The sequence below is a fragment of the Haliaeetus albicilla genome, chromosome 8 (assembly GCF_947461875.1).
Source record: "Haliaeetus albicilla chromosome 8, bHalAlb1.1, whole genome shotgun sequence".
Lineage (NCBI taxonomy): Eukaryota > Metazoa > Chordata > Aves > Accipitriformes > Accipitridae > Haliaeetus > Haliaeetus albicilla.
In genome coordinates, this window is record NC_091490.1 from 44,271,431 (window position 1) to 44,297,367 (window position 25,937).

The following is a 25,937-nucleotide window of genomic DNA, read 5'->3' on the forward strand; positions in this document are numbered from 1 at the left end:
ACTCTGTAGGGACCCCATAACCCTATGGGCACCCTGTGGGGACCATATAGAACCACGGACACCCCACAGCTCTATGGGTATCTCATAGCCCTGTGGACCCTGGACGGGCACCCCCTGGACACCCCCAAGGACAGAAACCCCAGACAACACAACTTTTTTTTTTTTTTTTTAATATTTCATCAACTTTACAGGGTTACAATTGTCTTAAATATTCTGAAGTTTAAATACAATCTGTATAATAATGTTATTATAAAATGTAAACTTTCAGTGTTTTTATTTTATTTTATCTTTTTTTTAATAATCAAAAGTTTCAATACCTGAATGTTTGCAAAACTGAAATATTTCACCGGGGGCCTGGGTGCGCCCAAGGCCGCCGCTCTCAGAGGTAGAATGTGGTTTTTATTCTTTTTCTTTTTTTTGTCTTTTGTGGTTTTTTTTCTTTTTCATTTTTTACCTGAGTTAAGATATGCACGCTGGGTAAATGCGTCTGCAGCTGTGTCCGTTCCTTTTTTTCTTTCCAAACCCCAGAGAAACTGATTTAGGCTTTTTTTTTTCTTTTTTAAATTGATATGCAAAAAAAATAAAGTGGAAGGTAATACGCTCTCAAAAAAAAAAAAAAAAGAAGAGAGGGAGGGAAGGGGGGGGGGCGGATAAAAATAATTAAAAAAAAAAACAACCAACCCAAAACAGTGACTGTACAAATGCAAAAACTCACTAAGAAAATCTAATGCCCACCCTGGGCATGAGAAACACCCCCTGGGATTTCTCCTTGTGGGGAGCTGGGCTGGATCCTAACAGCAGCAGGAGCCGGACGGAGCCCCCCCCCCCCCCCAAGGGATGGGGTTCATGGAGCCACCAAGGGGCATTTCCAGCTCTGGAGAGGGGGGAAAAAAGGCTGGGGGTAAAAAAAAGGCTGGAAAAACCCCAAATCCCCTGAGATCACCGCTTCCCCAAGCAAAAGAAAGGGGGGGGGGCATCCATCAGCAGGGACGCCCCCCCAGGCAGCTGGGGAACGGGGAAAAAAACCCTGTGCTCGAGGTTGAAACCTGAGGAATTGAGATACCGAGTTGTGTGGGGGAGTGGGTTTCGGTATCGGGTCGCGATTGTGTCTCACGCAGATGTGGGCGAATGTTTGGGGGGGGGCGGGCAAAAAAAGGTCTAAAAAAATTGCAGAAAATTGAAACCTGGCCAGCTGGAGAGATAACGATGCTTCAAATAAATCCTCAGGGCTGGAGCTGAGGGATGTGCCAGAGGTTCCGAAGGATGCTCCCGTGTCATTCAGGACCTCCAGAGCATCCCACAGCCCCCCCCAAGCATCCTCATCCTGGATATGAGCTCCTGCATCCCGTTGCTAAATTGGGTATTTTATGCCGGTCCCCTCTAGAAACACCCTCACCCATACATCGCTCGGATCCTGCTCTTACCAAGCTGCTTATTTTTGGAGGAAAATATGCCCAAGTTGGCTTTGCACAGTAGTATTGGGGGGGGGAAATAAAGAGTTGCTGGTGCAGCCCAGCTCCTGGCCCCGCTTTCCCCCCCCAACCCCGTGGGGATGGTGGGTGGGATGCAGGGGGGAGCATCCTGCCTTTGCTGAGCAAATCAGCCCCGCGGTAAAGCCCGGATTGCCACTGCCGCCGCAGTTTAATGCCAGCCCCCCCTCCCTGGCATGAGTTGGGGGTTTGGGGGTGGGGGCAATGGCTTTCAGCTCGATTTTCTCTGCTGAGAAAATAAAGCAACAGCCTGAAAGCAGCGGGTTCCCAGGGAGGTGCCGGCCAGGCAGGAAGGGCAGCAGGACAGGCAGCGGGACTGGCAGCGTGCCCCCCGCCCCCAGCATCCCCAAAGGTGGGCAAAGACCCCCAGCCCCTGCACAGAGACTGGGGAAACTGGAGGCTGGGGCGTGCAGGCGAGCTGCCCGTGCCGGGGGCTGCCAGCTCTGCCCGCTGCCGGCACAGCCCGGCTGGGATGAGACCCCTGGCCCCGTACAAAGCCCCGGGGTCCCGGGGCGCCCGTGGGGTTCCCAGGGGAAGGAGCAGAGCTGGACCCGGCCACCGACAACGAGAGGAGAGGAGAAAGGAGGTTACGCGGTTTCCAAGCTCCCATTTCCCTGATGAACGCTAATATATATCATTTGCATGTTAAAGTTCGATTCTTTTCTTTTCTTTTTAGAGAATAAAATAGAAGCTATTTACAACAAAACAATCAAACAACAACCTCTTAAAATCCCATATAGTGAGTGTAGTTCTCAAAATAAAGGGGGAGGGAAAAGGATCTAAATGAATAAAATATCTCCCGATTTCCAATTTTTTTTTTTTTATCTTTTTTTCCTTTAGAGAGTGCCGGGGGGTTTCACTAAAGCTCGCGTCGGCAGGCGTCCGTGCGTCTGTCTGGAGGTAACACGAGTTAAAAAATAATAATAATAATAATAATAAATGTACAGTGCAAAGTGTGATGTGAGTGAGGTAAACGGTCCCGGACTGGCGCGGCGCAGTGGGACAGCCGGTGCCTCCGGCAAAACCCCCGGGCTAAAGCTTTTCTGCCTCGCAAAGGAAAACCCAACAACACGAGAACAAGGGCAGAGCCCGGCCAGACCCCGGTGAGACCCCGGTGAGACCCCGGCCCCCCGCGCCCAGACAGCTGCCGGGCAAGGGCTGGCGGGGCAAGCTCTGCCCCCCCCTGCCACAGCTGCTGGCTCTGGCGAAGGGGAAGGGGCCGGGGAGCCGGGGGCATTAAGGCGAAGCGTTGTTGGAGGTAGAGCTGGGGGGCACGGCCAGGCTGGCCGGGGCCGCAGGGGGGACACTGCCGCCGCCGCCGCTCCCCACCCCGCTGCCGCCACCAGTGCCGCTGCTCCGGCTGCCGCTGCTGCTGCTGTTGCCTTTGCTGTAGGCAGAGGAGGGGAGCGAGGAGGAGGAGGAAGAGGAGGAGGAAGGGCCGGGCGTCTGGGCGAACAGCACACCTGGGGAGAGAGCAAGGGGCTGAGCCAGGGTACGGCACGGCTGTGCCAATGCTGCCTACCCGCACCGCATCCGCAGCCGAAAACGGGGTGAACGCCAGCAGGAGCAAGGCCAGGTGGTGCGCGGTGGTGGCAGCAGCAGCGGGGGCCGCTGGGGACGGCAGAGGTCAAGCAGCCCTCGGCCGGCGGCGGGCAGAGCCCCTCACCTGTGTAGACGATACCGTTGATCTCAACCGACATGCTGATGCTGTTGGTGCCGTTGCTGCTCAGGCCAGCGGCGGAGTCCTGGCGGTTCTCTGCCGGGGGAGAGCTGGGTTACGGACCCCGCCGGGACCAGGGGCCGCGGCAGCTCTGCCGGGGCGGGGGGCCAGGGCTGGCACTGACCTGGCGAGCGGGTGCCCTGACTGTTGATGCGGATGCTCATGGGCAGCTGGGCCGTCATGGCCAGGAGGTTCTGCTGCAGCGCCCGCTGCATCAGCCGCTGCTGCTCATCCGTCACCAGAGCCATCTTCTTCTCCGGGGGCTCCCCCGACTCCAGCTTCTCCCGCAGCTGCTCCAGTGCCGCGGCTTGGGCGGCCGCCGCCACCTGCACCGCGGCCGCCTGGGCTGCCACTACGGGGTGGCCGGCCAGCGAGACAGGGAGCCGGCTGGGCATGGAGATGGGGATGGGGGACTCCTCCTCTGCAGGGGCAGAGCGGGCGGTCAGGGATGCAGGGCACGGGGACAGGTGGGTGCCATCACCCCGGGGTGTCCCCGGCCCTGGCACAATGGCTCAGGGCCCCTCTGCACCTTGTCTCCGTGCCGGGGGGTGCCTGGCACCTCCTGCCCCTCCAAGAGCCAGAGCAGGGTGACCGGAGTCAGGGTCCCCGAAACCAGCCCCGGTGTCCAGGGCCCGGGTAGGGACGGGAGTGTGACGCCCCTGCCTGCGGCGCCCAGCTCTGCCCCTTTCGGGGCTGCGTCCCCGGTGCCAGGACGGGGCTCAGCCCACAGCCCAGACCCCACGGCGGCCTTTACCTTTCTTGATCTTCTGGACGGGAGCGATGGACCCGCCGTTGGTGGCGGAGGCCAGCCCCAGCGCCGGCACTGGCAGCTTGGGGGAGGAGAGGAGGCCATGGGTGCCGCCGGGCGAGTAGGTGAAGAGGGAGCTGCCGAAGCCCTGCCGGCGGCCCTCCCGCCGGTTGCTGTCGATGGCTGCCTGCAGCTCGTTGGGGTTGCTCAGCCCTCGCTTCTCACATTCGTAGGGGTACAGGTACTTCATGTACCTGCCAGCGGAAATGGACGGGGATGAGGATGGTGATGGTGACGTGGCGGCTGGGCACCCCCTGCCCGTGTGCTGCCCCCTCCCTCCCCACCGTCCCCGTGTCCAGCATCCCACGCAGGGCAGAGGGAGCACGGGCAGCGCCGATCCTGCCGGAGGATTCGCCCCCCCCCCCCCGCCCCAGCCCGCCGCGCTGAGCCCCCGCCGCTCACTGGGTGCGCAGGGTGAAGGCAGCGCTGGTGATGGAGGTGGGCAGGTTCAGCCCCTTGGTGATCTCCCGCCACAGCTTCTTGTTGATGACCTCCACCAGGCCGCCCTTCTCCGTCACCAGTGTGTACAGCATGTACAGGTCCAGCACCTGCTTGGCCATGATGGGGATCCGGTTGACGGGGGTCCCTGGGGAGCGGGGGGAGGAGAGAGCGGGTCTGGGCTGCTGCTTTCTCACCCCCGGGCAAAGAGGGGGGGAAGCTGGCGAGACCCCCCCCATGAGGCAGCGCAGGGGTCGGGGGCTCCTGCTCCTCCCTTCCCTTCCACTATCACCTTCTTTCCCCCTTGGGACCCCCCCCCCCGCTGCCATCTCGCTGAGCATCAGCCCCATGCACAAAGGAAACAGAAACTCGCAGTTTTCAGCCACAGCCCCCAAAATGGGGCCGAGCGCGGTTTCTCAGGCTGAGGTCGGCGGCACCCGGCAACACAAGTTATTTATAACGGCGGCAGCGCTTCCCGGCCGCGAGGGTCCCGCCGAGCCGGGGGCCGCACGTACATGGCGGGGATTCATCCCTCCGGTGACGGGGAAGGGGCTGCAGCATCTCCTCCCTCCCAGGGGTCTCTGCCCTCCCGGCACTGGTGGGTGAGGGGGCTCAGGGAGGGCCCCAGTGGGACGCAGCCAGAGCTGGGCCAGCAGCTCCCCGGCCCCCCCGCGCACGCACACGTGCTTCCCCCAACGCCTGCCTGACAAAAGGCTGAAGGCAGCGATGCGTCAGCATTTCCAGCGCTGTTTTCCACGCAGGAACCAGACCCTCGACCGGGCAAACGCTTCACGTTCAGCCCTTTCTACCCTCCCGGCCCCCCCCCAACCCTGCGCCCAGCCCCTGCCAGCCCAGGCAGAGCGAGAAGGCAGCGAGGGGCTTTGTCCTCTGCAATAACCCAGGGAAAGGACAGTGGGGGGAGGCAAAGCCAGGGGCAACGTGCCCAGGAGGGGCCGGACCCTGTGGGGAAGGGGCCGCAGGTCCCAGATGCGATGGGCGCGGGGAGTGGGGCTGGGCAAGGAGGGGCCGCAGGCACCGGATCCAGCCCAGCAGGTTTGACCCCGCTGTGCAAAGAGGTTAAAAATTAACCAGCGGGCCAGCCAGAGCTGTGACCTCGGGGTTGTAACGAGGGGTGAGGAAATGAGCCCCCGGCCCCGGGAGGGCGTGGGGAGGGAGCTGGGTGGGCGTGCGGGGGGGCTCACCTCGCTTCTGCATGAAGCTGAAGAGGTCGTCCAGGAACTCCTTCCTCCTGGGGTCACCGTCCAGCTCGTACAGCTGCGCAACGAGAGAAGACAAACGCTCAGAAAAAAAAACCTACCCGTGCCCCCCGCCGCCCGGAGAGCCCTGACCCTCCCGAAACTGCATCCCTGGGGCCTGAGCCCGCCAGCCTGAGCCGTTCAGCTCGCAAGACACCAAATGCCTCGGGGGGGTCCCTGCACAGAGCCATGCGGTCAGCTTGGGGCTGACCTGCGCCTGCACCCCGGCAGGAGCCCCGGGATGGCAATGCCATCCCCTGCCTGCCCTACTCAGAGCTCGGCCCCGAAACACCGGTGCTGAAATTGCAGCATTGCCCCACGCCTCGCCCACAGGCTGGAGTGGCTCCCACACTGCAAGTGCTGCGATCGGCCCCCAGCTCCTCCCGGGAACACCGATCCCGGTTATTTTTAGCATCTGCCGTGTGCTCGGCACAGAGTAGAGCAACGCTTCGGCATGATCCATCCTCTGCACCTGCAGTGCTGGAGGGAGCCAGTGCCAGGAGCCAGCGTCAGGAGCCGGCGAGCTTGTGTGCCACGGTGCACGCTCGTGTGCCACGGTGCACGCTTGTGCCTCCTGCGGTGTGCTGAAAGGGGGTCCCTGGGGGTACAGACCCAGCAAACGAGGGCTGTAACGAGGCAAGGAGGGTGCTGAGCTGTACCCGGTTGCAGGACACCCTCCCAGCTGTGGCATGCCACTGGCTGCCATGCCGCCTGGCAGAGCCTGCTCCCCTCTGCCTGGTGAGGCTGGCACTGAGCGTGGGCTGCCCCGGTCAGGCTTTGTGCCCATCGGACAGTGGCCATGGGGCTGGCCCCCTCTCCTCCTGCTACAGCGTCTCCCCCAAGGCTTCCATGCTGCCCAAGGCACAGCTGCCGGAGCAAACCCGGCAGGATGAACCCCACCACGCCACACCGCGCTACGCAGCCAGGACGAGTCTTTCTGAGCTGGGGCAGGCAGACCCGGGCAAGGCTTCTGGCACGGCTGCGCCTCGAGCACCCGTTTCTGCTGGGGCAGCTTTTGTCGGGACCCCACCCCGCGCCCGACAGCCCGGCACATTCCTGCCTGATTTATGGCAGCAGGATCTGCTGGCCTGAGCGTCCCGGCACGCAGGCAGGCACGCCACGCCGGCTCTGCCTCTCCCCGATGCTGGTAGCTGAAGCCCAGCGTGGTTTCTGCCCGGAGGTGATGGCTGGTGGATAATCGTCCCCTGCAGGAGGGGTTTCAGAGCTAGGGCTATGCGGGGCAGGCGCTGCCCGGACGCTGCGGGGATGGATGTCGCAGCCCTCCCTCACCCCGGCTCTGCCACCCCTGGCCCCTCGATGCTGAGCGGCTCCCGTTTTTCTCAATGACAGCTTTGAACAACTGCCAGCGGTGCCGCGGCGGCCGGGAGGGGGGCTATAAATATTACCACGTAACCCATCAGGCACGCACCACGGGGCCGCCAACCGCACGGCAGCAGATCAGCACGTTAACCGGGTCACCGATACCCCGGCTCGTCCCGTGGGCGTGCCCGGCATGGCACCCCGGCGGCAGTGGGACCCGCGGGCGGGCAGCCGTCGCCCCGGCTGTGAGCAAGGGGTGCAAGCCCCATCCTCCCACCGCCCCCCAGGGAGGATCCGGATCCCGCAGGGCTGAACAACTCGCCGGCCGGCACCGATCAAAGGGATCAATGGGGCCGCACGATAAGAGGGGCAGGGCGCTGCAGGAAAGCCATAAACCCCCAGTTTCCCTGGAAACCTCGCAAGGCTCGCCTGGCCCCCAGCAAACCCCAGGGAAGGGGCAGGAGTTGCCGTCACCACTGGCTGAGACCCCTCAAAGCCCCTCTCCCACCCCAGCGCCCTGGCAAGGGGTCCGGTGTGCAGGGGGAGCCCGGAGGGACCACGGCACGGGGGAAGTGGAGCGGTGCCCCCCGGCAGGGCAGGGGTGGGACACAGCACAGGGGGCACCACCGTGGTTTTTCGGGCTGAGCCATGCAGGCTGCTCCCGACCGGCGGAGGGATGTTGGGCCGGCGCCAATCCGGCCTCCCCCGTTTCCTTGAGCGACTCTGAAAGCTGCATGCAGAGAAAGGGCTTCCCCTGCGCCCACCGTGGCGGCACGATCCTGAGGGGTGCCGAGCCTCCCGCCTGCAGCTCCACCACCCGCGGCACCCCTGCTGCCCCCCATGGTTAACCCCAGCCTAAACCCCCCTGCGCCCCGTTAATCCCGCTAATGGGGTGACAGCCCTGCTTACGCAGCAGGAGCTGGGGCAGAGGCTGCAGCCTCCCAGCACCGCGGCAGAGATGCTGCACCCCAGCACCCCGGGGACCCCCAACCTGCGGGGCAGCACCAGTGCTGCCGCGGCTCCTGCGTGTCAGACACAGGAGTGGCAGGCGGTGTGCCGGGCAGCCGGGGCACACTCAGCCCAGCCGGGGGATTAAATACAAACCTGGGGGGGAGAAGTGCCGTGGTGCAGTGGAGGGGATGGGGGGCTGGAAAACCATCACCCTCCTGCTTGGGAGAAAGGGAAACGTGAAAAAACAGAAGTGCTGGCAGAATGGGACCATGCCCCCGGCGCTGGCAGGGTTTCGCCCGTCCCCAGGGAGAGCTGGCAGCGGCATTGGCCTCAGTCCCTGTGCGGTCCCTGGGGCCTGGGGTCCCGAATTGCGGCAGAGCACAAGCATGACTGGCCAGCACCAACCATGGAGCCATCCTGGCGCATCGCAAGGGGGTCACGAGCAACCTATTAACCTGCAGAGCTCTAAAAATCGATCAGCCGTTTATGAAAACATTGGTTCATTCAATTTTTATAAAGCCAGCTCTTAAATAAAGCCACTCTCCCCCAGCTGCAGGTGGGAGCTGTGGCTGCATTTTGGAAGGGAGAAATGTACCGGTTCATTTACTGCCGCGACCCCCCCAGCCATGGGCCCCCCCTGGGCTCAGTCCTGAGGGGAACGGACGCGTTTAAGAGGATGAAAGAAAATTAACTGTCAGCTGAGGAAAGCGTGTGCCGGCCGGGTCGTGGGGATTAGCAGCAGCAGGCGGGCGGCTGTCCCGTGTGCCGTCCTTCCACGTGCCCCCCACCGCCCACCGGCCGCGGTGGTCCCATGCCAAACTCCACCGGCTGTGGCCACTCTCCCCCCCATCCCCAGCCGGGACAAAGCCACGGTGGGTCACCGGGGCCGGCGAGCAGAGGGAGCCCCGTTCCCGCCCAGTGCCCTCAAGGCCCTGCCGGCACACCCAGCCGCAGCTGCCGGGCAAAGGACATTTCGCAAACTGCCGCTCGTGGTTACCAGCGCGATTTCGACAGCTCCACCATGCTCCACTGCTGCTCGCTGGCTGCTGCCACCCTGGAGCAGGGAGAGGGGCTCGGCCAGGCCAGGGTTCCCCTGTGCCGGGCGCTTCCCCAGCTGCACCCCCAAAGGCCCCCCCCAGACCCTCATCCGGCTCTGCCGCCGCCAGCAGAACCGCCTGGCGGCGCGAGGGCAGCTTCCCAGGGAGCTTGGCCAGCAGTGCCGCGAGGCGAGGACGTGCCCCGCCACGGCCGGGACGTGCACTGCCTGCACCGCGGTGGGCACTGCGTGACCGAGCGGCATCCGCCGAGCTGCCCCTGTCCCCCCTCGCTGCCCGGGCACAGGCAGAGAGGTGGAAGGGGGCAGAGACGAGCGACTTCCAGCAGCCCCTCGCAGGATTTCCTTGCATTGACAGCATCCCGGCTCTGCCGAGACACCTCGCTGGCAGCCCGCAGCACTCCTGCGCCGCCGAGGACGCAGCAGAGGAGCCGCGTGCCCCACAAACACCGAGAGGCAGCGTGGGCATCATAGGAAAGCTTAGATATTGGGTCTCAAAATAAAAATTGAGGAACAGAAACATGTTCCGGTTTCAGCAGCGTGCGAAACTGAGTGCGCAGCCGGGCTCGGCACAGACCGGCTGCCGCTGGCACCACCGGACCGAAATCAGCAGGTGCTGATCCCCGGCTGGTGCCGGTGCCCTGCCTGCGGCGCTCGAGCACGGCTTCTGCTCAGCACAAAGCATGGTTCCTCGTTGGGGAAACGCGGGCGGAGGCGGCGAGGCTCAGTGCAAAGGTAACGCCAGCCGCCGGGCAGCGAGCCGCAGGGAGAGGCCGCCCTGCCGCCGCTGAGTCAATAGATTTACATTTCGTAATTAGGGAGGCCGCAGGGAGGTGGAAACGACTTAATCTGTAACGCAGCTGCCCCAAGAATATCCTCTTACCGTGGGGAGGCCGCCCGGCCGTGCCGCCCTGCCGATGGGTCCCCACGGTGAGAGTGTTGTGCCAGGGTATGCCACAGCACGGCCGACCCCAGCCCCGCCAGGGGGATAGGAGATGCCGCCCACCGCCCCGAGAGCCCCCTGGGCTGGGGGATCCAGCCCCACACACCCAATGCTCCCAGTGCTCACCCAGCACAGGGCAAACACCCGGCGCTGCCAGCACGGCTGGCTCTGTGCCACGGTGCCCGACCCACCTCGCCGCCGGTGCAGCCCCCATCGGCCCCAGCCCTCCGACCTTGCGGCCGGCTGAGGACAAGGTGCCAGATGGCTGTTGCCAGCAGATATATAATTAAGTGGAGGAGGAATTAGGAAGGTGGTGAGCGGGTGGCACTGACCCTGCACCCCAGCACCCCGGCAGGATGCCGGCCCGGCGTTTGGTGTGGATGACTGGATTAACGTTTCAAACCAGATTATGGGAAAATCCCAGCCCGTTGGCTTTCAAAGGGCTGGTGAGGAGGCGGCCCCTCGGCAATGCCAAGAATGCAGGAGAGAGCCCTCGGCACGGGAGTGGTGCGTGCCAGGGGTCTGCCGGGAGGGACCAAGATAACCGCCCCCCCCACCAGCAGCCCACCGCTTCCCTGCTAACAGCCCCCCCGGCTGCGGGCAAGGAGGGCAATTAAAGCACGGAGGGGAAGCGCCATTTAATGAGGCTCCAAGAGCGCAGTCCCGGTAATGCCGGGGCTTATGCCCGAGTCACGCGAGTCCTTCCATCGGCAGGAGCCTCCATGCCTGCCCCGTCAGGCGTCACAGGGACCCCCCGACCAGAGAGCGGGGGTCTGCACAGCTGATGCCGCAGAGGAGCCTGTGTCCCAGTGTCCCGAGCCAGAGTCCCATGCCTGAGCTAAAAACAACCCCCCCCACCAGCTTGGTTCCGGGTTTTCAAGCCTCGGGGATTAATTTTCAAGTTTCTTTTCCCTCGCCAGGAAGTCTCAACACTCTCGGCTTTCCTCCCTTCTCTTCAAAACCGGTTTGGGACGTGCATGCCGTGAGCCGGGCTAGGGGGCAGACCCCCAAGGGCCACTGTAGCAGAGACAGGGGTGCTGGTGGCAGCCCCTCCAGCAGGGCCGACCACCCTCCAGGGGCTAAAAAAGCCTGAACTTCTGTATTTAGGGAAAAAATACAACAAAGGCAGCTGCAGGGGGGAGCCCATCCCGGTGAGGCACCCACGGCAGGTACCAGGGCAAACGTCCTCTCTGATTGATTCTAGCCCGGGCGGCGTGACGGGGTTGGGGGGCTCCTTCTCTCTCTCTTTTCTTCCTTCCTTCCTCCAAGCGGCCCCCAGGGACGCGTCCCTTTGTCCCGCTGACAGCCAAGGGGCGACGCCAGGAGGCGGGGGGGAGAGACCGCGCACGCTAACGAGTTATTTAATGAAGAATAAACACGCGGGCTGTGTTTCCCGTCCTGCTCCCAGCCAGCGCATACGGCCCCACGGCCCCTGGCATGCCAGGGCACCGGTCCCACGCCGATCGCACGCCAGGACCCACAGTTGGGGCCAGAGGGGTCACTTATTCAGAAGAAGAAAGTAATTTGTAAAAACTAGAGTGAAGGGCTGGTGACGAGCCCTGAAATGAAGTGTTTCGGGTGATGCTGGTGAGGTGGTTTCCCGTAAGATGGTGGCTGAGTCAGGGCTGGGGGTGCCCGAGGCCACGCAGCCCCTTCTCCAGGCACGGCTGTCACGGTGAGCGAGGGGCAGCACTGGCACGGCCCCCCCGAGCATGGGGGTATCAGGTTGGCTGGGGCCGATCCCTCCCAGTGAAGGGCAAAGGGAGAGTCCAGCATCGGCGCAGATCCCACTGCAGATAAAGCGCTCGGCTTAGGGACGGGTCACCTCTCTGTCCCCATCCCTAATCCCCTGCGAGCCCCCCAAAGCACAGCCCCCTCCCTTGGGAAGGGGCTGCCAGGGTGCTGGGACGTGCGCTCCTTCCCCAAAATCCCCAGGGGCGGCCCCCCCCGCTACTTCTCTCGCCAACTCCGAGGTCAGCCAGGAGCGCGACGGTGCTGCCGGGAGCCTCGCCCGCGCGGGACAGAGCCGGCTCCTGCCGCCGGCGGCCGAGTCCACTGACCGGCCTGGCGGGATTCCTGCTGCCTGAGCATGGCCGGGGCCGCCCGGGGTGGGGGGCCGCTTCCGTGGGGGCAGCCGGGGAGGGGGCTGGGGAGCGCTGGGCTCTCGCCGCCGCGCTTCCGTCGGTACTATTGTTCCTGCCGGTTCCCAGCATTGTCCCCTCTGCGGGTTGGCCCCACTTGGGCTGGGATACGGCCCCACCGCAGGTGCCTCTCCCCACCGGTGCCCCCTCCTCGGGCTGGGGGTTGTGGGACTCGGCGGGCGGCAGATCCATCGGCGCTGCTGTGGCACAGGGATAAGCCCGCTCCCGATCCCCAGCCATTGTCCCAAAGGGCTGGGGATCCTGACACCACCCGGGCTTCCCCCAGGAACCACAATTGCCCCTCGAGTGATGCTGTGGCCGCAGCCTGGCCATGGACCCGTGGGAGCCGCCCCAACAGATGTGGGGAAGGGGACCGGGACGAGCAGGAGCCCACGGCATCACGGGCAGCATGCCATCCCAAACTGAGCCCCCCTGGCGGAAGGGGGGTCCCACGCGGCCTCTGTGCCCGGCCCTGCCGCCTCCCTGGCCAGGCTGGGGGGAGCAGCCGTACAGACGACCCTGGGGGACGCGGGCCGGTGTCAGCGCCGACACGGCGGGTGTCACCGCGCCGCGGAGGGGGACGTTGAATGGGCGAATTAGTCGCCATTTAACCTCCCTGACCCCCCATTGTCCGTGCGCCGTCGGCCGCCCTCCTCGCCACACTGCGGGGCCGCTCCTGCCCGGCCAGCCAGCAGCCGCCGGGATGCTCCGCGTGGATCTATGTCCACGCACTGGAGCCATCCCGGTGCAGTGTGCCGCCAGGCCCGGACTGACGCCAGCTCCCAGGACGGCTGCGCTGTTGCTGTTTCTCCCCTTCTCGCAGAGGAGGAAGCGAATCCTGCTGCAGTTGCATTTCAGACGACGGTTTCAGTGGGACCTGCTGGGTGGCAGCATGCCGGGCTCAGGCTAAAATAAAAACCGGTTCAGTGTCTGAACGCCAATGCGTGGCACAGGCTGCCAAGAGGTCATCGCCAAGTAGCAGTGGGATGGGGGAGCTGCCGCTCCCCACCGAGCCGGGAGCCACCGGTCGGGCAGGCGGATGGGGGCCAGCCCGGCAGCAGTGGCTCTCCTGGCCCTCACCGCGTGCGTGCCGGTGCATGCCCTTGACACATGCTCACTATCGCACTGGACCTTGTGCAAATATTAATTCAGTGGAGTCAGGCAGTGTTGAGAAAGCTCGTCCCAGGGAGTAGCACCCAGGGCCTGGTTCGCACACCGCTGGCGCAGCTCCCCGCCGCCGGCATGGCAGACCCCGGGTTGTCGGCCGAGCTGGAGCTACACGGCACGAATCTGGGGAAACCATGGCCAGAGCAGCAAAGCTTTTCCTTATGGAAAAGCAGTGCAAACCCTTGGGGCACTGAGCGAGCTCCCGCCTCGGGCTGTCCCTCCCCGTCTGCCCCCAGACCTCCCCGGGGTGAAGCCCCACAGGGCCGGCAGGTCGAGACCCCCGGGGTGAGGACCCGACCCGGGTGCAGGGGCAGCCGTGCGGGCAGGAGCGGCGGCTGCGTTGGCCCTTGCAGGCAAGCTGGGGTTTAAATTCCACCATATGTAAATGATCGTCTTAGAAAGGGGATCGCTGTAAGCCAGAGCAGATGAGTCACCCGGGGCTTCCACCGCCCGGCCGGGGATTTGTCTAATTGCAAATCTGTTCCTGAAATGCGAGGTCCCACACCTCGGTCCATCCACGGGACAGCCGCTCCGCCAACCCCACCAGCACTCCCCGCTGCGGTGGGGGTCCCGGGGGGGTCCCGCCAGCCCCGCACGCCCTGGCCCGGCCCGCGGGAGCTGGAAGAGGTCCAGTGGCCACAGATGGTTTTGACAGGCAGCCAGCTGTGGGCCGTCAGCCCTGGGAACCATCACCAGAGAGCTGCTCCGGCAGCGCCGAAACCTCGCCGCTTCCTCACGCCACTGGCAACCCGCAGAGAGGAGGGGAGCGGCGGGGGGCACTGCCACAGCACCGGAGCGATGCCAGCTCCGGCAAAGTTGCTGCCCGACCCCATCCCACTGTGGCACCGGAGCAGGCGGTAGCACGTTGCAGGTGTTTGAGTCTCCAAAAGCCAGGTGCCTCTGCCTGAGCCGGGGCTGTGCGGCAGCCGTGGGCAGAGGGGTGCGTGGGCAGGTGGGGAAACCGAGGCAGGAGGTTAAGCCTTTTGCTGAAGGGATTTAGGGCCGGCGCCTGCCTGCATGCTCCTGGCTGCCATCTGTACCAGGGAGAGACCCCTGAGCTTGCTGCTGTGGGGGGACAGGGAAGCCCTTTCCCAAAGAGCCATCACCACAGCAGGGACAGGGACACCCCCTCTCTGCAATATGCATGGGGAGCTGGGACCCCTCCCCGGGGAGGAGTACCCCAGCTGCCGAGCAGCCCCAGCGCAGGGCGGATTATCGTGAGCTCCATCCGGAGCCGGGACCCAGGCACAGGCAGATTAAGTGACCGACTAGAAGGGTCAAGGAGCGGGTCAGGAGCCGAGCTGGGAGCTGCGCCCCGAGCCCCCAATCCGGCTGCCCGAGGGGGCTCAGAACCCAGTGAGCGGCAGAGTGGCCAGTGCAGGCAGGTGCGCCATCAGGGATGTGCCAAGGGAAGAGCGGGGGGCTCCCCCCCATCCCCGAACTGCCACCCGCCACGGCCCCCGATTGCGGCACGTCCGGCCAGGCCCCAGGACCGGCTGCCATTTCTCCTGTGGTTTGGGCCAGAAATAGGGCGATGGAGCAACGCTGCGCCCTTGCCCAACCGCTCCACTGCCGGGCGGCTGTTTGCTTTGCTGACAAAGGACCTGCTCTCGTCTCTGCTCTTTTTTTTTCTTCTTTTAAATAAATCCTCATTCCTGTTAGTTCAGCTGTGCTGGAGCTGGGAGGCGGCTGCCTCCTCTGCAGCCCTTGAATCAGCCCAGGGGGCTGGGGCTCTGGGGGGCCTGGGGCTTTGGGGGGGGACACTAGCAGGCAATGCCCAGACTGGGGTGAGCCGACCCAGCTCCCGAGTCAAGGGGTGCTAGGGGGGACAGTCCACCTGGGAGCAAACAAAATTAGCTGGGCAAAGGCGCTAGCTGGGCACCCGGGGCAGGAGGGACCTGTCCCATGTCCCCCACCTTGTTAATTATTCCAGGTCTCGTTGGGAGAAACGACTTCACATGGTGCCCGGACAGCAGGACCGGCACCCCGCAGGCTGCACGGGCACCCAGGCGTCAGGCTGGGGGAGGCACTCGGCGGCTAAGCCGCTCTCGCCGAGAAGTCCCTGACCCCTGGCCAGGGATCTGGCGGGATTACGGCTCCGGGAATGCTCCCTGAGCGCTGTGAGCCGATTACCAGGCTGGATCCCTGGCCAGGAGCACCTTTCAGCAAGCTGGATGGTGGTGTGGGGCGAGATGGGCAATGGCTGCACCGGGGTCACGGGGGAGGACACGGCCCTTCTCCCTGGAGGGGTCCACCTGCGACTGAACCACAGCTCCCGGTGCCCTGTCCTGCTCCAGTCCCCTCCTTGCCCCCGTTATCTGCCACCGGCCGGGCCAGGCACCGCAATCACCTCCTCCCGGCACAGAATCGCCCGGCCGGGGGGGCCCCAGGGCGCTGGCCTTTATCTGTGCCCCTGCCACACCGCAGCACCCGTCAAAGCTGAACCGCCTTTGGGGTGGGGGGACGGTGGCCCCCGGCTGGGCAATGACACTCGGGTGCCCCTTTCCCCACGCAGGGGCCCCCTCACCCTCCCCGGGGGCAGCTCATCCGCTCGGCTGGCTAATGCAATAAAGCTCTAATCAATATTTTAAAGAAAGTAAATGGGCCCTCGTTAAGAGGCTGCAGGGCTCCTGCTCCCCCGGCCAGCTTCGGGCTTTTTAAAGGAAAATAATCCATGGAAGAAAGGGGTTCAGGGCCCTGCGCCGGGGGCTCTGCTGCCCGCGGGGGCAGAGGGAATACCCCACACACCTTAACCGGAGCCCGGGATTTCTGCACAGGGCTCCAAGCTGTGGGGCTTCGGAGGAGAAATGAGCTGTTCCTTGGCTCCTCCAGCTCCTCCCGCAGGTACCCCAAGAAAATCCCAGCTTCATCTTGCTGGCAACTGCCACGGCCCTGCCCCATGCGTGGCCCTGGCTTGTCTCCAGGCCTGGGACCAGGCAGGGTGGAGGGGGTCCAGTTTCACCCCTGCCTTGCCGCCTGCCAAGGTTGCAGAGTTGCTTTCGGTTTATTATTTTTTTTTCCCCAACCGTTGCACTTTGAAACGCCATATCTCAGGGGAGCGCTGCTCAGTGCAAGATAAGGGCTGAGGTTTTCGCCCCCCACATGGCCACCGGTGCAGTTCAGACGTCCCCACTTGGGACAGCTTAAGAAACCTCTCACCCCCGCAAAAGCACCAGAACCCTGCCGGCACCCCACCGCTGGCACAGCTGCCCCCCAGCACCGCGTCGGCTTTAGCCTCCGACGCTTCCTGCGAACGGCAGCAGAGACGGAGGGTTAAACATCAGCCTGCAGCACCCCAAAAGGGACACCCCAAAGGGGGCCCAGTGGCTGCTGCAGCCAGGAGGAGCACCGGGAGATGGAACCCCCCCCAGCTGCCCTCCCGTGGGACACGGTGCCGGGGTGCATGTGCCCGAGGGACCGCAGGCAGCCGCTGCCTGTCGCAGGCAGCAGAGGAAACTCCAAAAGGGGCAGAAGCAGGAAACTCCAGCCTCGTGGGCTGCTGACGCACCCAGGGCTCACGCTCCTGGTATTAGTCGGGTGCAGTAATAGCGGTACCGAAACAGAAAGGTCAGGAGGGGGGCTCTCTGCAGGGCAGCAGCAGAACCCCCCCCACGCACTCGCCAGGGCTGGGGCGTGGACATCAAAGCAGGTTTTTCCCCGACAGCCCCACGACAGCAGGAGCTCACCAGCCAGGCATTACGCAGCAGTTTGTGGCGGCACGCAGCAGCGCCGGATTTTTGGCCGGGGTTGGCTGAGCCACTCGTGCTCTGGCGGCTTGTCAAAGCGTGGCTCCCCTCGCGAGCATCGCCCTCCGGAGCGACCAAACGCCCGTGGAACAAGCCCCAGCACCCAGCCATGGTGCCCTGGGGGGTGGGTGCCGGGGCTCACACCCAGCCCCCCAGCTGCCCACAAGCAGCTGAGACCCCCGTGGCCGAGTCCAGCTTCAGGCCAGCAGCCTGGACACGCCGGCTTTGCCCCGGCCCCCCGGGGACCCGTCATGCCTTTTGGGGTGAGGTTAGAGATGATCCCAAACCCAAACAAGAGCAAACACGGCCCCCAGCCCGGCATGGTGGCAGCGTGGGGCGACGTCCCGCCAGACCCCTCCACTCCTGTGCCGCTGCCGGTGGGGCTGTAACAGGCACAAGATCAAAACAAAAGCGAGCCTGCCCTCACCGCCGGCCAGCCAAGGAGGACACGGCAGCCATTCCCCACGGAGAGCTTCCTCCCGCCCCAAAACCGCCCCTGTCCCCCCTCTCCGAGGAGCCATCGTGCCCTCGGCAGCCGCTGCCCCCCAAGCCCCCCACCATGCCGGGGGCTCCTTTGTTCTGCTGCCCGCGCCGGCAGTGCCCCGGGTCAGCCGCCGAGCTGACCTCTGCCTGCGCGGTAGCCGTCCCCGGGGATGGGGAGGTGCCACGCGCCAGCTCCCTAACCTCCCTAACCTCCATAACTCTTCCTCGCGCCCTCCCCTTCCTCCCCCCTTGAACGGGGCCCCCTCCTCCTCCCGGCCCCCCGCAGCTCAACCCAGCCGAGCCCCCGGTTTGCAGGAATCTGTCCCAGATGGGTCAATAAAACCCCGCGGTGGAGGACGGGGACAGCCCCCCGGCAGGCATGGGGCACGGGGATTCGGACAGCAGCACTGCCCGGTGAGGATCGCGTCCTGGAGCACAGAGAGAGCTGGACCGGGGATGCCGGGGGACCAACACCAGGCTGGGCCATTCACCAGCACCAGCACATCCAGAACTGAACCCAAACCGCAGCCACAGGGAGACCCAGAGAGCCCCGGAGGCAGCGGGGGCCGGACCACCAGCCCTGGGCTGCCTGGGGGGGCCCCGAGCCCGCTTGGAGGCAGGGAGAAAGAAATCAGTCACCAGCCTCCCCCAAACCAAGCACACACAGCCACAGCTCGGCCCCAGAAAGTGCCGGGGGGCCCGGCTCAGCCGACACACGCAGGAGGCCACACGCTCCCCGCAAGCTTGTGGGAGAGCAGAGGAGCTTCCAGTGCTGAGCGGCGAGGAGCTCCTTTGTAAAAAAAAAAGAGGAACCCCGAAATAGCCCCTTCCTCGAGCGGTGTTTCTCCACCACGGTGGGAAGGCACAGCACCGGCATGGCCACACACACATCCCCACCGGCTCTCCCACGCAGGGGGACCTGGCCGTGGTGCACCAGCACCCCGGTGCTGCCAGGGTTTCCCCTAACGCGCCTCTACCCCGGCAAAGGGGCGGCCGCGGTGGGAGCAGGGGCAGGGGTAATGCATCCCCTGCCAAGCAGCGCCAGGGCCACGGCGGCCGCCCCACGCCGGCACTCGCTGTTTACATTCCTGCTGCTCCTTCCCAGGCTGCGCCGGCCCGGCTGCGCCAGCTGGGCTGGGGCTGGAGCTGGAGCGCTCGGCGGCACGCGCTGGAGGGCGGCCAGGAGGAGCTCCCGGCCAGCGCCGCGCCGAGCAACCCCCTGGCCCGGGTCCAGCGGCCGCGATCCAAGCGCCGGCGCGCTGGCGGGCTGACGTGCCGGGGAAAGCCTCTCCTGGCCGGGCGCTTCGTCTCCTCTCCTCCGCCCACGGCGCAGCAGCAACAGCCACTTTCCTCCCCTCTCCGGCTGCTTCCGCGATTAACCACCGTGCCAGGCTCTCCCTGCCGACCCCGGGGAAGCTTTCCACTAAGAAGGAAAAGGGAGGGAGAGGGGGCTCATCCCCTTTTGCTGGCAAGAAATGGGGAGGGGGAAAAGGATGCGCTGGGACTCGGGCTGGTGTCCCTAAGTGCTGTGGCTGCGGCAGGGGAGCCGGGAGACTCTACGCCGTGGTCCATGGTACATCTACAGACCACTGCACCAGCGCGGCATGGTGCAGGCACTGCCAACCACCCAGCCCCAGATTTTCCTGTTGGATCCTGAGGGCCGGGAGCGATTGCCGAGTCCCCGGAGCTGGCGCACGTGTCCGGTACGGCACCAAAACGGTGACAAACAGGAAGATCACGGCTGCGGTATCGAAAAAGCCTTTTCACAGATATGAGATCACGTCCCTGGCCCCTCGCTCCCCGATGGCAGGAAGCACAAAAAGAGAGAAACCACAAGAAGAGGAGGTGGCGTGGGTGCAGCGGCACGAGGGATGTGCGGGGCAGAAGCATCCCTCCTTCCCCGCAGCCGGGCAGGAGCGCACCAGGGAGGGCAGCTGCACGCTCTGCGCTTGCTTGCGCTTTCTCTGCCAGCCCCGTCATAAAGCTGCCTGCATCCAAATGTGCCGGCAGATCCTGGCAGTCCCTTCCCCCTTTTGGGAAGGATGCGACAGCCCCTGCCCCAAAGGGGCAGGGGCAGGGCCGTCGCATCCTTCCCAAAAGGCCACTGTGTCCCGGCCGCTCCATCTGGGTCCCATCTGCTGCTGTTAGCTCCCGTCCCTTCCCCCAGCCGTAAACTCAGATGTATTTAAACACACACATCAAAGGAGCTGGGCAGCCCCCGGGGAGCTCCGGCTTGCAGCACATTTCCTTCTATTAGCCGAAAGCGGGGCACAGCAAGCTCCAGCACTGGGAGAAAGCGGGAGTGTGCCTGCCTCCTGCCAGCCCGGCTCAGCCGGCATGGAGAAGGTGGCAGAGGGGGCAGCCGGGGTGCTTTCACCCCGGTTTCACTCTTCAATGGCATTTCGGCAGTGGCAGGGGGGTAGCTCTGTCCCCAAACATTGACGGGGTCAGAGCTGTCCCACCAGGCATCACGCCTGCAGTGATGGGAAGCAAGCCAGGTCCCAACCAAAAACAGCTTGGAGGGTGGGGAAGAGGAAACCGAAGAGTCCCTTCAGATTTGCAAGTTTGGGGTGGGTTTTTTTCCATCATTTTCATCAAGAATTCTCCCAAGTCCCTGTGGTGAAACCCATCACACCACCCACCTGCACCGGGGCCAGGCCACAGTGCCAACTGGGACACAGGATCCCACTGGAGCCACCGACCAAAGTGACAGGGGACGGGGTGAGGCTGAGCCCAAGCACTAAAACCCCAGAGAAATCCCACGCTTTCTTAGTGGCAATGACGGCAGCTTGATACAAGAAGAACGCTGCCGGAGGTGGCACCGCCAGAGGCATCTCACCACGGCGAGGACGCAGGGACGCATGGCAGAGCCGAGGAGGAGAGGAGGGACAGGCACAGGGCAGGGGGGGCGGCACGCGCGTCTCGGCAGGCACCTACTTGCTTGAACTGCTCCTCGTAGGTCCAGTCGCCATGGTCGGGTGCCGGTGGCGGGGGCTGTGCGTGGCCCAGTCCGGAGGGGAGCCGCTCCTGCCCACCCGGCAGCCGCTGCGGCTCGCCCCGGTAGTGCTGGGGTGCCGGGGGTTTGCGGAGCAGCAGGGATCCCGCACCCGCTCGCACTGCCTCTGCTGAGCTGAGCCCTTCCTCTCCCATGTCTTCCTCTTCCTCATAGTCTTCCTCTTCCTCCTCCTCCTCCTCTTCCTCTTCCTCCTCCTCCTCACCCAGGTCCTCTTCAAAGTCATCTTCATCCCACTTGCCCTTCCTAGAGCAGGGAGAGAGCAGAGATTTGCTCCCGCACTAGGTGGGGGTCTGGCCCCCCCAACCCGATCCCTATCCCCTGCGGGATGCTCTCCTGCGGTGGCCCAGCTCTCCCCCTGCCCCACAGGCCAGATCCCATCCCTCCAGGTGGGAGAACCTTTTAATGAACCCCCCCCACCTCTAGGCACCCTCTCCCTGTGTCTGAGCAGCACCCAGCGCTGCATGGGCAGAGCACTGAGCCTGCCTGCCCCACAGGAGCCCCACAGCCATGTGGGCTGGGACCACCCACCTGGCACATGGGGAACCCAGCAAAGCCCCGGTGCACCCCCGTCAGTGGGTGGCAGCCCCACAGGGCACCGCCAGCCGCCAGCATCCCAAGACAGCAGCTCTGACAGTGAGCAGGGCTCTGCCAGATGGCTCCCAGCCTGTTCCCTGCCCCAGCAAGGACGTGGGCTGGGAGAAGGCAGCCGTGAGGGTCCTGCATAATTTAAAGCCAGACCAGGATCCTGTGTCACGGCCCCACGTGGCTCCCTGCGCAGAGACGAAATGTCGCCCCACGCCAGCCCAGCATGAGGAATCACGGCTGCCGAGCCAAGCTGCTGCTCTCAGCAACTCCCGCTCCGGGACGTCCCGACGGTGCTAACCCGCCTCCCTGCCCCGAGCTGCACGAACCCTGCTGCTCGGCACAGCCTCCACCACCGCTCCCCAGCCCTAAAGGGAAGCCTGCGTCCCCGACCAGACGTGCCAAAACCCGCCGGGGCCGGACCGCATCCCTGCCTCTTTCCCGAATCCATAAGAGCTGGTAGTCCGGGCTAGCATATACTCACAGATCCTCCTCCTCCTCCTCAGAGCCCATCTCCTGCTGGTACCCGCCATCCTCCTCCTCCTCCTCGCCGCGCTCCTCCTCCTCCTCCTCGGAGGCCTGGCTCTCGTCTGACAGCCCCGGGCTGGACGAGTGGCTGAGGCCGGCGGCCGCTGCCCGCATGGCAGCCAGGGCAGCCATCTGCGCCCGCTGGATGTGCGCGCTCTCGGGCTCCGCTCCTTCCTCCGAGGGTGCCGGGGCTGGATCCTGGCCGCGGCCCCGGGCCGGGGTGCTGGTGGGGGTCTGCCCCGGGGCCGGCGGGGGCTGTGCGGGGGGCGGCGTGGAGCGCTGCTGCTGCTCCTGCTGCCGCGCTTCCAGAGCCTGCTGCAGCCGCGCGCGCTGCTGCCGCTGCAGGTTCTCCATCACCGCCTGCAGCTTCATGGCTCTGCCGGCAGGTGGGGGGTCCCCGGGGGGGCGGGGGGCGATGCACCCGGGGGGCAACGCCCGGGAGGCGCGGGGGGCAGCGCCCGGCAGGCTGCCGCGCTCCAGCGGGGCTGGAGGCCAAGGCTGGGCAGTGCCGGGGGGGGACAGCCCTGCAAGGGGGCTGCCGGGGCCCGGGGGGGGCGGCGAGGGCAGCGGAGGGTCCGCAGCGCCGTCGGGGTGTCGGGGCAGGAATCGCCGCCGCCGGGTCAGGGCAGAAGGACGTGCCCCCCGACCCCCGTCAGTCTTGGCCCGACGTCTCCTTCGCTCAAGTGCTCCAGTGGGAGCCACGGGCACAGGGCCGCTGGTCGGGATCAGGGTGCTGCTGCCGTCGGTGAACGTGTCCTGGGCAGGTGCCGAAACCTCTGCAGGATCAACGGACAGTGGCTGCAGCCTGGTGCATCGCCCCCTCCCTCGCCGACCAGGCACCTTCCGGGGGGCGGCAGTCTCGGGGTCAATGTGGTGTCCCCCCGCTCGGGGCCAGGCGTCCCTAGTCCTCGGCCGGCTCAGCTTCTGGCAGGCGTTGGCGCAAACCTGCCGGGACAAGCGGAGGAGAGGGTCAGCGGAGCTGCGGCAGGAGCTGATGAGCAGGAAGGAGTTAAAGACAGCGCAGGAGCCTCATTAATCTCGAGCTAATGAGATAGGGAGGCTGGGCCCTGCTGCTGGAGGGGGAAGGGGCCTGCCGGACCCGATAGCCCAGCCTGGCCCTGCAGGCAGCGGATACCGGGATACCAGCACCCGCAGATAAGAGACCCACAGGGAGGGCACTGGAAGAGACACCCTGTGCATCCCCCGCGGGGGGCCAGGGCATGTCCCCACCCGGGGACACCAGAGACGTGGGCAAAGGGAGTGCCCGGCTCCTCATGATGGCAGGAGCAGGCAGCCACCAGGCCAGCGCCAGGGCACGAGTGGCACCGGGGTCCACACTGCGCGGCAGAGGGGCCCCTCGCCCAACGGGGTCCCCAGGCGCAGAGGGGACCCGCGTGTCCCCAGCACTCCGGGGCAGCCTCCCGCGGGACTGGCAGGCAGAGCCTCGCTCCTCGAAACGCTGGCAAACAGGCTCTGCTGGCCGCCCCCGAGAGCCCCCACACTTCTCCCCTTCCCCAGGGGCTGCAGGTCCTCTGGGGCGATGCAGGGCTGCGAGCAGCTCAACTCTGCTTCACCCCGCTGGCAAGCACCGGAGAAACCGGCACATTACAGCCAGGCCTCGCAACACCCCCACCGCCCTGGCACACCGGCCTGGATCCCCCCCGGCAGCACCGAGCCACCCCACCCCCCCCCCAAGGCCCAGTGCAACCAGCAGCCGGCCCCCAGACGGACAGGGCTCCACCAGCAACAACTTCAGCGTGACCTCACCTGCGCCAAAGTCAGGGAGGGAGCTCGCTGCACCACCGCCACGGTAGTGCCACGTACAGGCAATCACCCTGCTTCTGCTGCCCGCGGGCCGGTGGAGCGCACACACCACAGAGCCCTCAAAGGGACCGACCCGGGGCTGGATCCAGGGCCAGCTGTGGATGTGGGCAGCCCCCGCCGCGGGGGCAGGACAGCTGGCAGCACGCGGGAGCCGGCAGCTACGGCACTATCCCGCGAATTCTGGAAAGGGGAACCCGTTTCCATCACGGGCCGGTGCCGCTGCCGATTGGGCAGCCAGGTCGGAGCCGCTTCCCCCGCGCTTCGCTGTGGCGGCGGCCGCATCCGCTCACAGCCCTGCCGCGCTCAGCTCACGCTATGAACGTGCCGTCACCGCGACGGCCCCAGGCTGCTGGCTGCGCCTCAGCTGCCGCTGCTGCCTCCGAGGGGAGCCAGCGCCGGGGCGGCAGGAGCTGGTCAGCCACTTAAGCACTGCCCAGCCTCTGCCCATGCCTCAGCTCCCCCTCCTCTACCCCAGCCATCTCTATCTTGCCTGCGCAGAGAGGAGGTGTTGGGACCCTCCCCTCTCTGCACAGGCAGGGCTGCCCACACGGAGCTGCCCCGGAGCAGCGGCCACTCGCCGGCCATGGCCGCGCTTCCCGGCACGCAGACGTCCTGTGCCACATCTGAACTCCGTCCCCTGCGCCTGCGAGAGCCACGAGCAAAACCGGAGCGAGACTCGTCCCAGGCACGTGCTCCTCCGGCCCCGTGCCGCCGCGGCTCTACCTTGCCACGAGTTGCCAAATTACTCAGTGCCAGCACCGGCGGTGCCGGGAGCCGGGAACAGAGCTGCCTCCTCAAGCACCCTGGGCCGTGGCCGTGCCGGGACCACACTGCCACGTCCCTGTGGAGAACTGAAGCCCAAGCGCAGCCGGAGCCTGCCGGCATGGCCAAGCAAGAGCCAGGGGACTGTGGCACCCTGGCCTGGCGGCCACAGTGACCTTGAGCCGTGCCCCTTTGTCCCTCCCGGCCGCGGGGGCTCGGTGCCTCCCCGCCGTGCGGGCGGCGCGCGGGGGATTTCGGGCGGCGGCAGCGGCAGCACCCGCGTCCCGCGGGGCAGGTGCTCGAGAGCAACAGCGGCTACGCCGGGCTAAAAATACGCGGCGGCGAGCGGGCGTGTGATGGACGGACGGGGCCTTTGTGCCACCGACACTGGGCCTGGCCACGGCCGGACACCCCCACCCTCTGCCCCCGGACCCCCGGGCGGGCTCACGCCGCTGCCTGGGAGGGGGCTCCGAGGGCAGCACCGAGGTTGAAGGGAGGAGGAGGACGGGGAGCCCGGGACCGGTGGGTGCCCGTCCCTAGGGACAGACAGAACTGGGGGGGGCCGCGGGAAGGAGCCCTGGGCCGGGCTGGGGGCTCATCCCCGGCGCTGAGCCCAGTCCCAGCCCCCGCTCCCAGCGGCACGTGGCACCGGCTGCACCTCGCCCGGCGTCGGGGCCGGCGGCCCCCGGGGGTCGGGGGGGGGGGGTGGGGGGTGGAGCAGACCCGCGAACCGGGGGGGAACGGCCGCCCCCGGCACAGAGGAACGAGGCCCGGCTTGGGCCAGCAGCTCCCGCCCGGCCCCGGCCCCCTCCTCCCACCGGAGCCGCGGGAGGCCGCGGGCCCGGGGCTGCCCCGGGCGGGGGCACAGGGCGGCGGCCCCGTCCCGTCAGCCCGCTGGAGGCCGCCGGGCGGGGCGGGGGGCTCTAACCGGCCGGGACAGTAACGCCCGCAGGGGACGGAGGAGCCGGGCCGGGCGCGGGGGCGTGCCGGCCGGGCCGGGAGCGGCCGCGGCGGCGGGGGGAAGCCCCGGCCCCGCGCGGGGGAAGCGACCGGTAACCGGCCGCGGGGGGAGGGGGCACCCCGGTCCCGCCCAGCAACCGGCCGCGGGAGTTCCAACCCGCCCGGGGGACGCGGTCGGTACCCGGTCCTGGTCCCGCCCAGCCCCCTCCCGAGCGCAGGGGGGGGGGGGGGTGAAGAACGCGACCCCCGGTAACGGCCGCGGGAGGGTGGGGAGGGGGAGAGTCCCGGTAACGGCCACGGGGCCAGTGTAGCGGCGCGTCCCCGCTTACCCGGTGGAGGCTGTGCGCCGCGAAGCCGCATAGCAGCCGCGGCCGCCCGGGGCTCGGGCTGCGGCGGGGCCGGGGTGCGCTCGGTGCCCGCACGGCGGCTGCTCTCCCCGCGGGCGGGCGGCGGGGGGCCCGGCGCCGCCCCGCCCCTTCTCCCCATTGGCTCCCCGCACCCTCCCCGCCCAACGCCGGCCCCGCCCCACGTCGCCATTGGCCCGCCGCGCCCGCCGCGCCCCGCCCCGCCTCTCCATTGGCCCGCCGCCGCCGCCGCATGCAAATGAAGCGCACGGCGGGGGCCGCGGGGCCGGCCGGGAGCGCAGCCGCAGCGCCGCCTCGCGGCCGGGCGGGGGAACGCCGGCCCGCAGGGCGCGGCCCCTTTAAGAGCCCCGCGGCGGCGGCGGCGGCGGCGCGGGGGGGGGGAT

The 25,937-nt window shown here is 66.2% G+C and overlaps 2 protein-coding genes across 2 annotated transcripts; both read right to left on the minus strand.

Annotated features, from left to right (window-relative positions):
- Positions 1–270: 270 nt before the first annotated feature.
- ARID3A (AT-rich interaction domain 3A) lies at positions 271–25,659 on the minus strand. Its single transcript, XM_069790625.1, has 9 exons — positions 25,519–25,659; positions 21,600–22,588; positions 20,455–20,776; positions 5,659–5,731; positions 4,421–4,604; positions 3,965–4,212; positions 3,335–3,631; positions 3,157–3,246; positions 271–2,953 (listed from the first exon to the last, which is right to left on the minus strand). The coding sequence occupies exons 2-9, from the start codon at positions 22,013–22,015 to the stop codon at positions 2,727–2,729; spliced, it is 1,857 nt and encodes a 618-aa protein (XP_069646726.1). The 5' UTR covers positions 22,016–22,588; positions 25,519–25,659; the 3' UTR covers positions 271–2,726.
- Positions 24,674–25,726, minus strand: LOC138686635 (basic salivary proline-rich protein 4-like). Its single transcript, XM_069790737.1, has one exon. It carries the CDS (start codon positions 25,724–25,726, stop codon positions 24,674–24,676), a length of 1,053 nt encoding a protein of 350 aa, XP_069646838.1.
- Between the last annotated feature and the right edge of the window lie 211 nt (positions 25,727–25,937).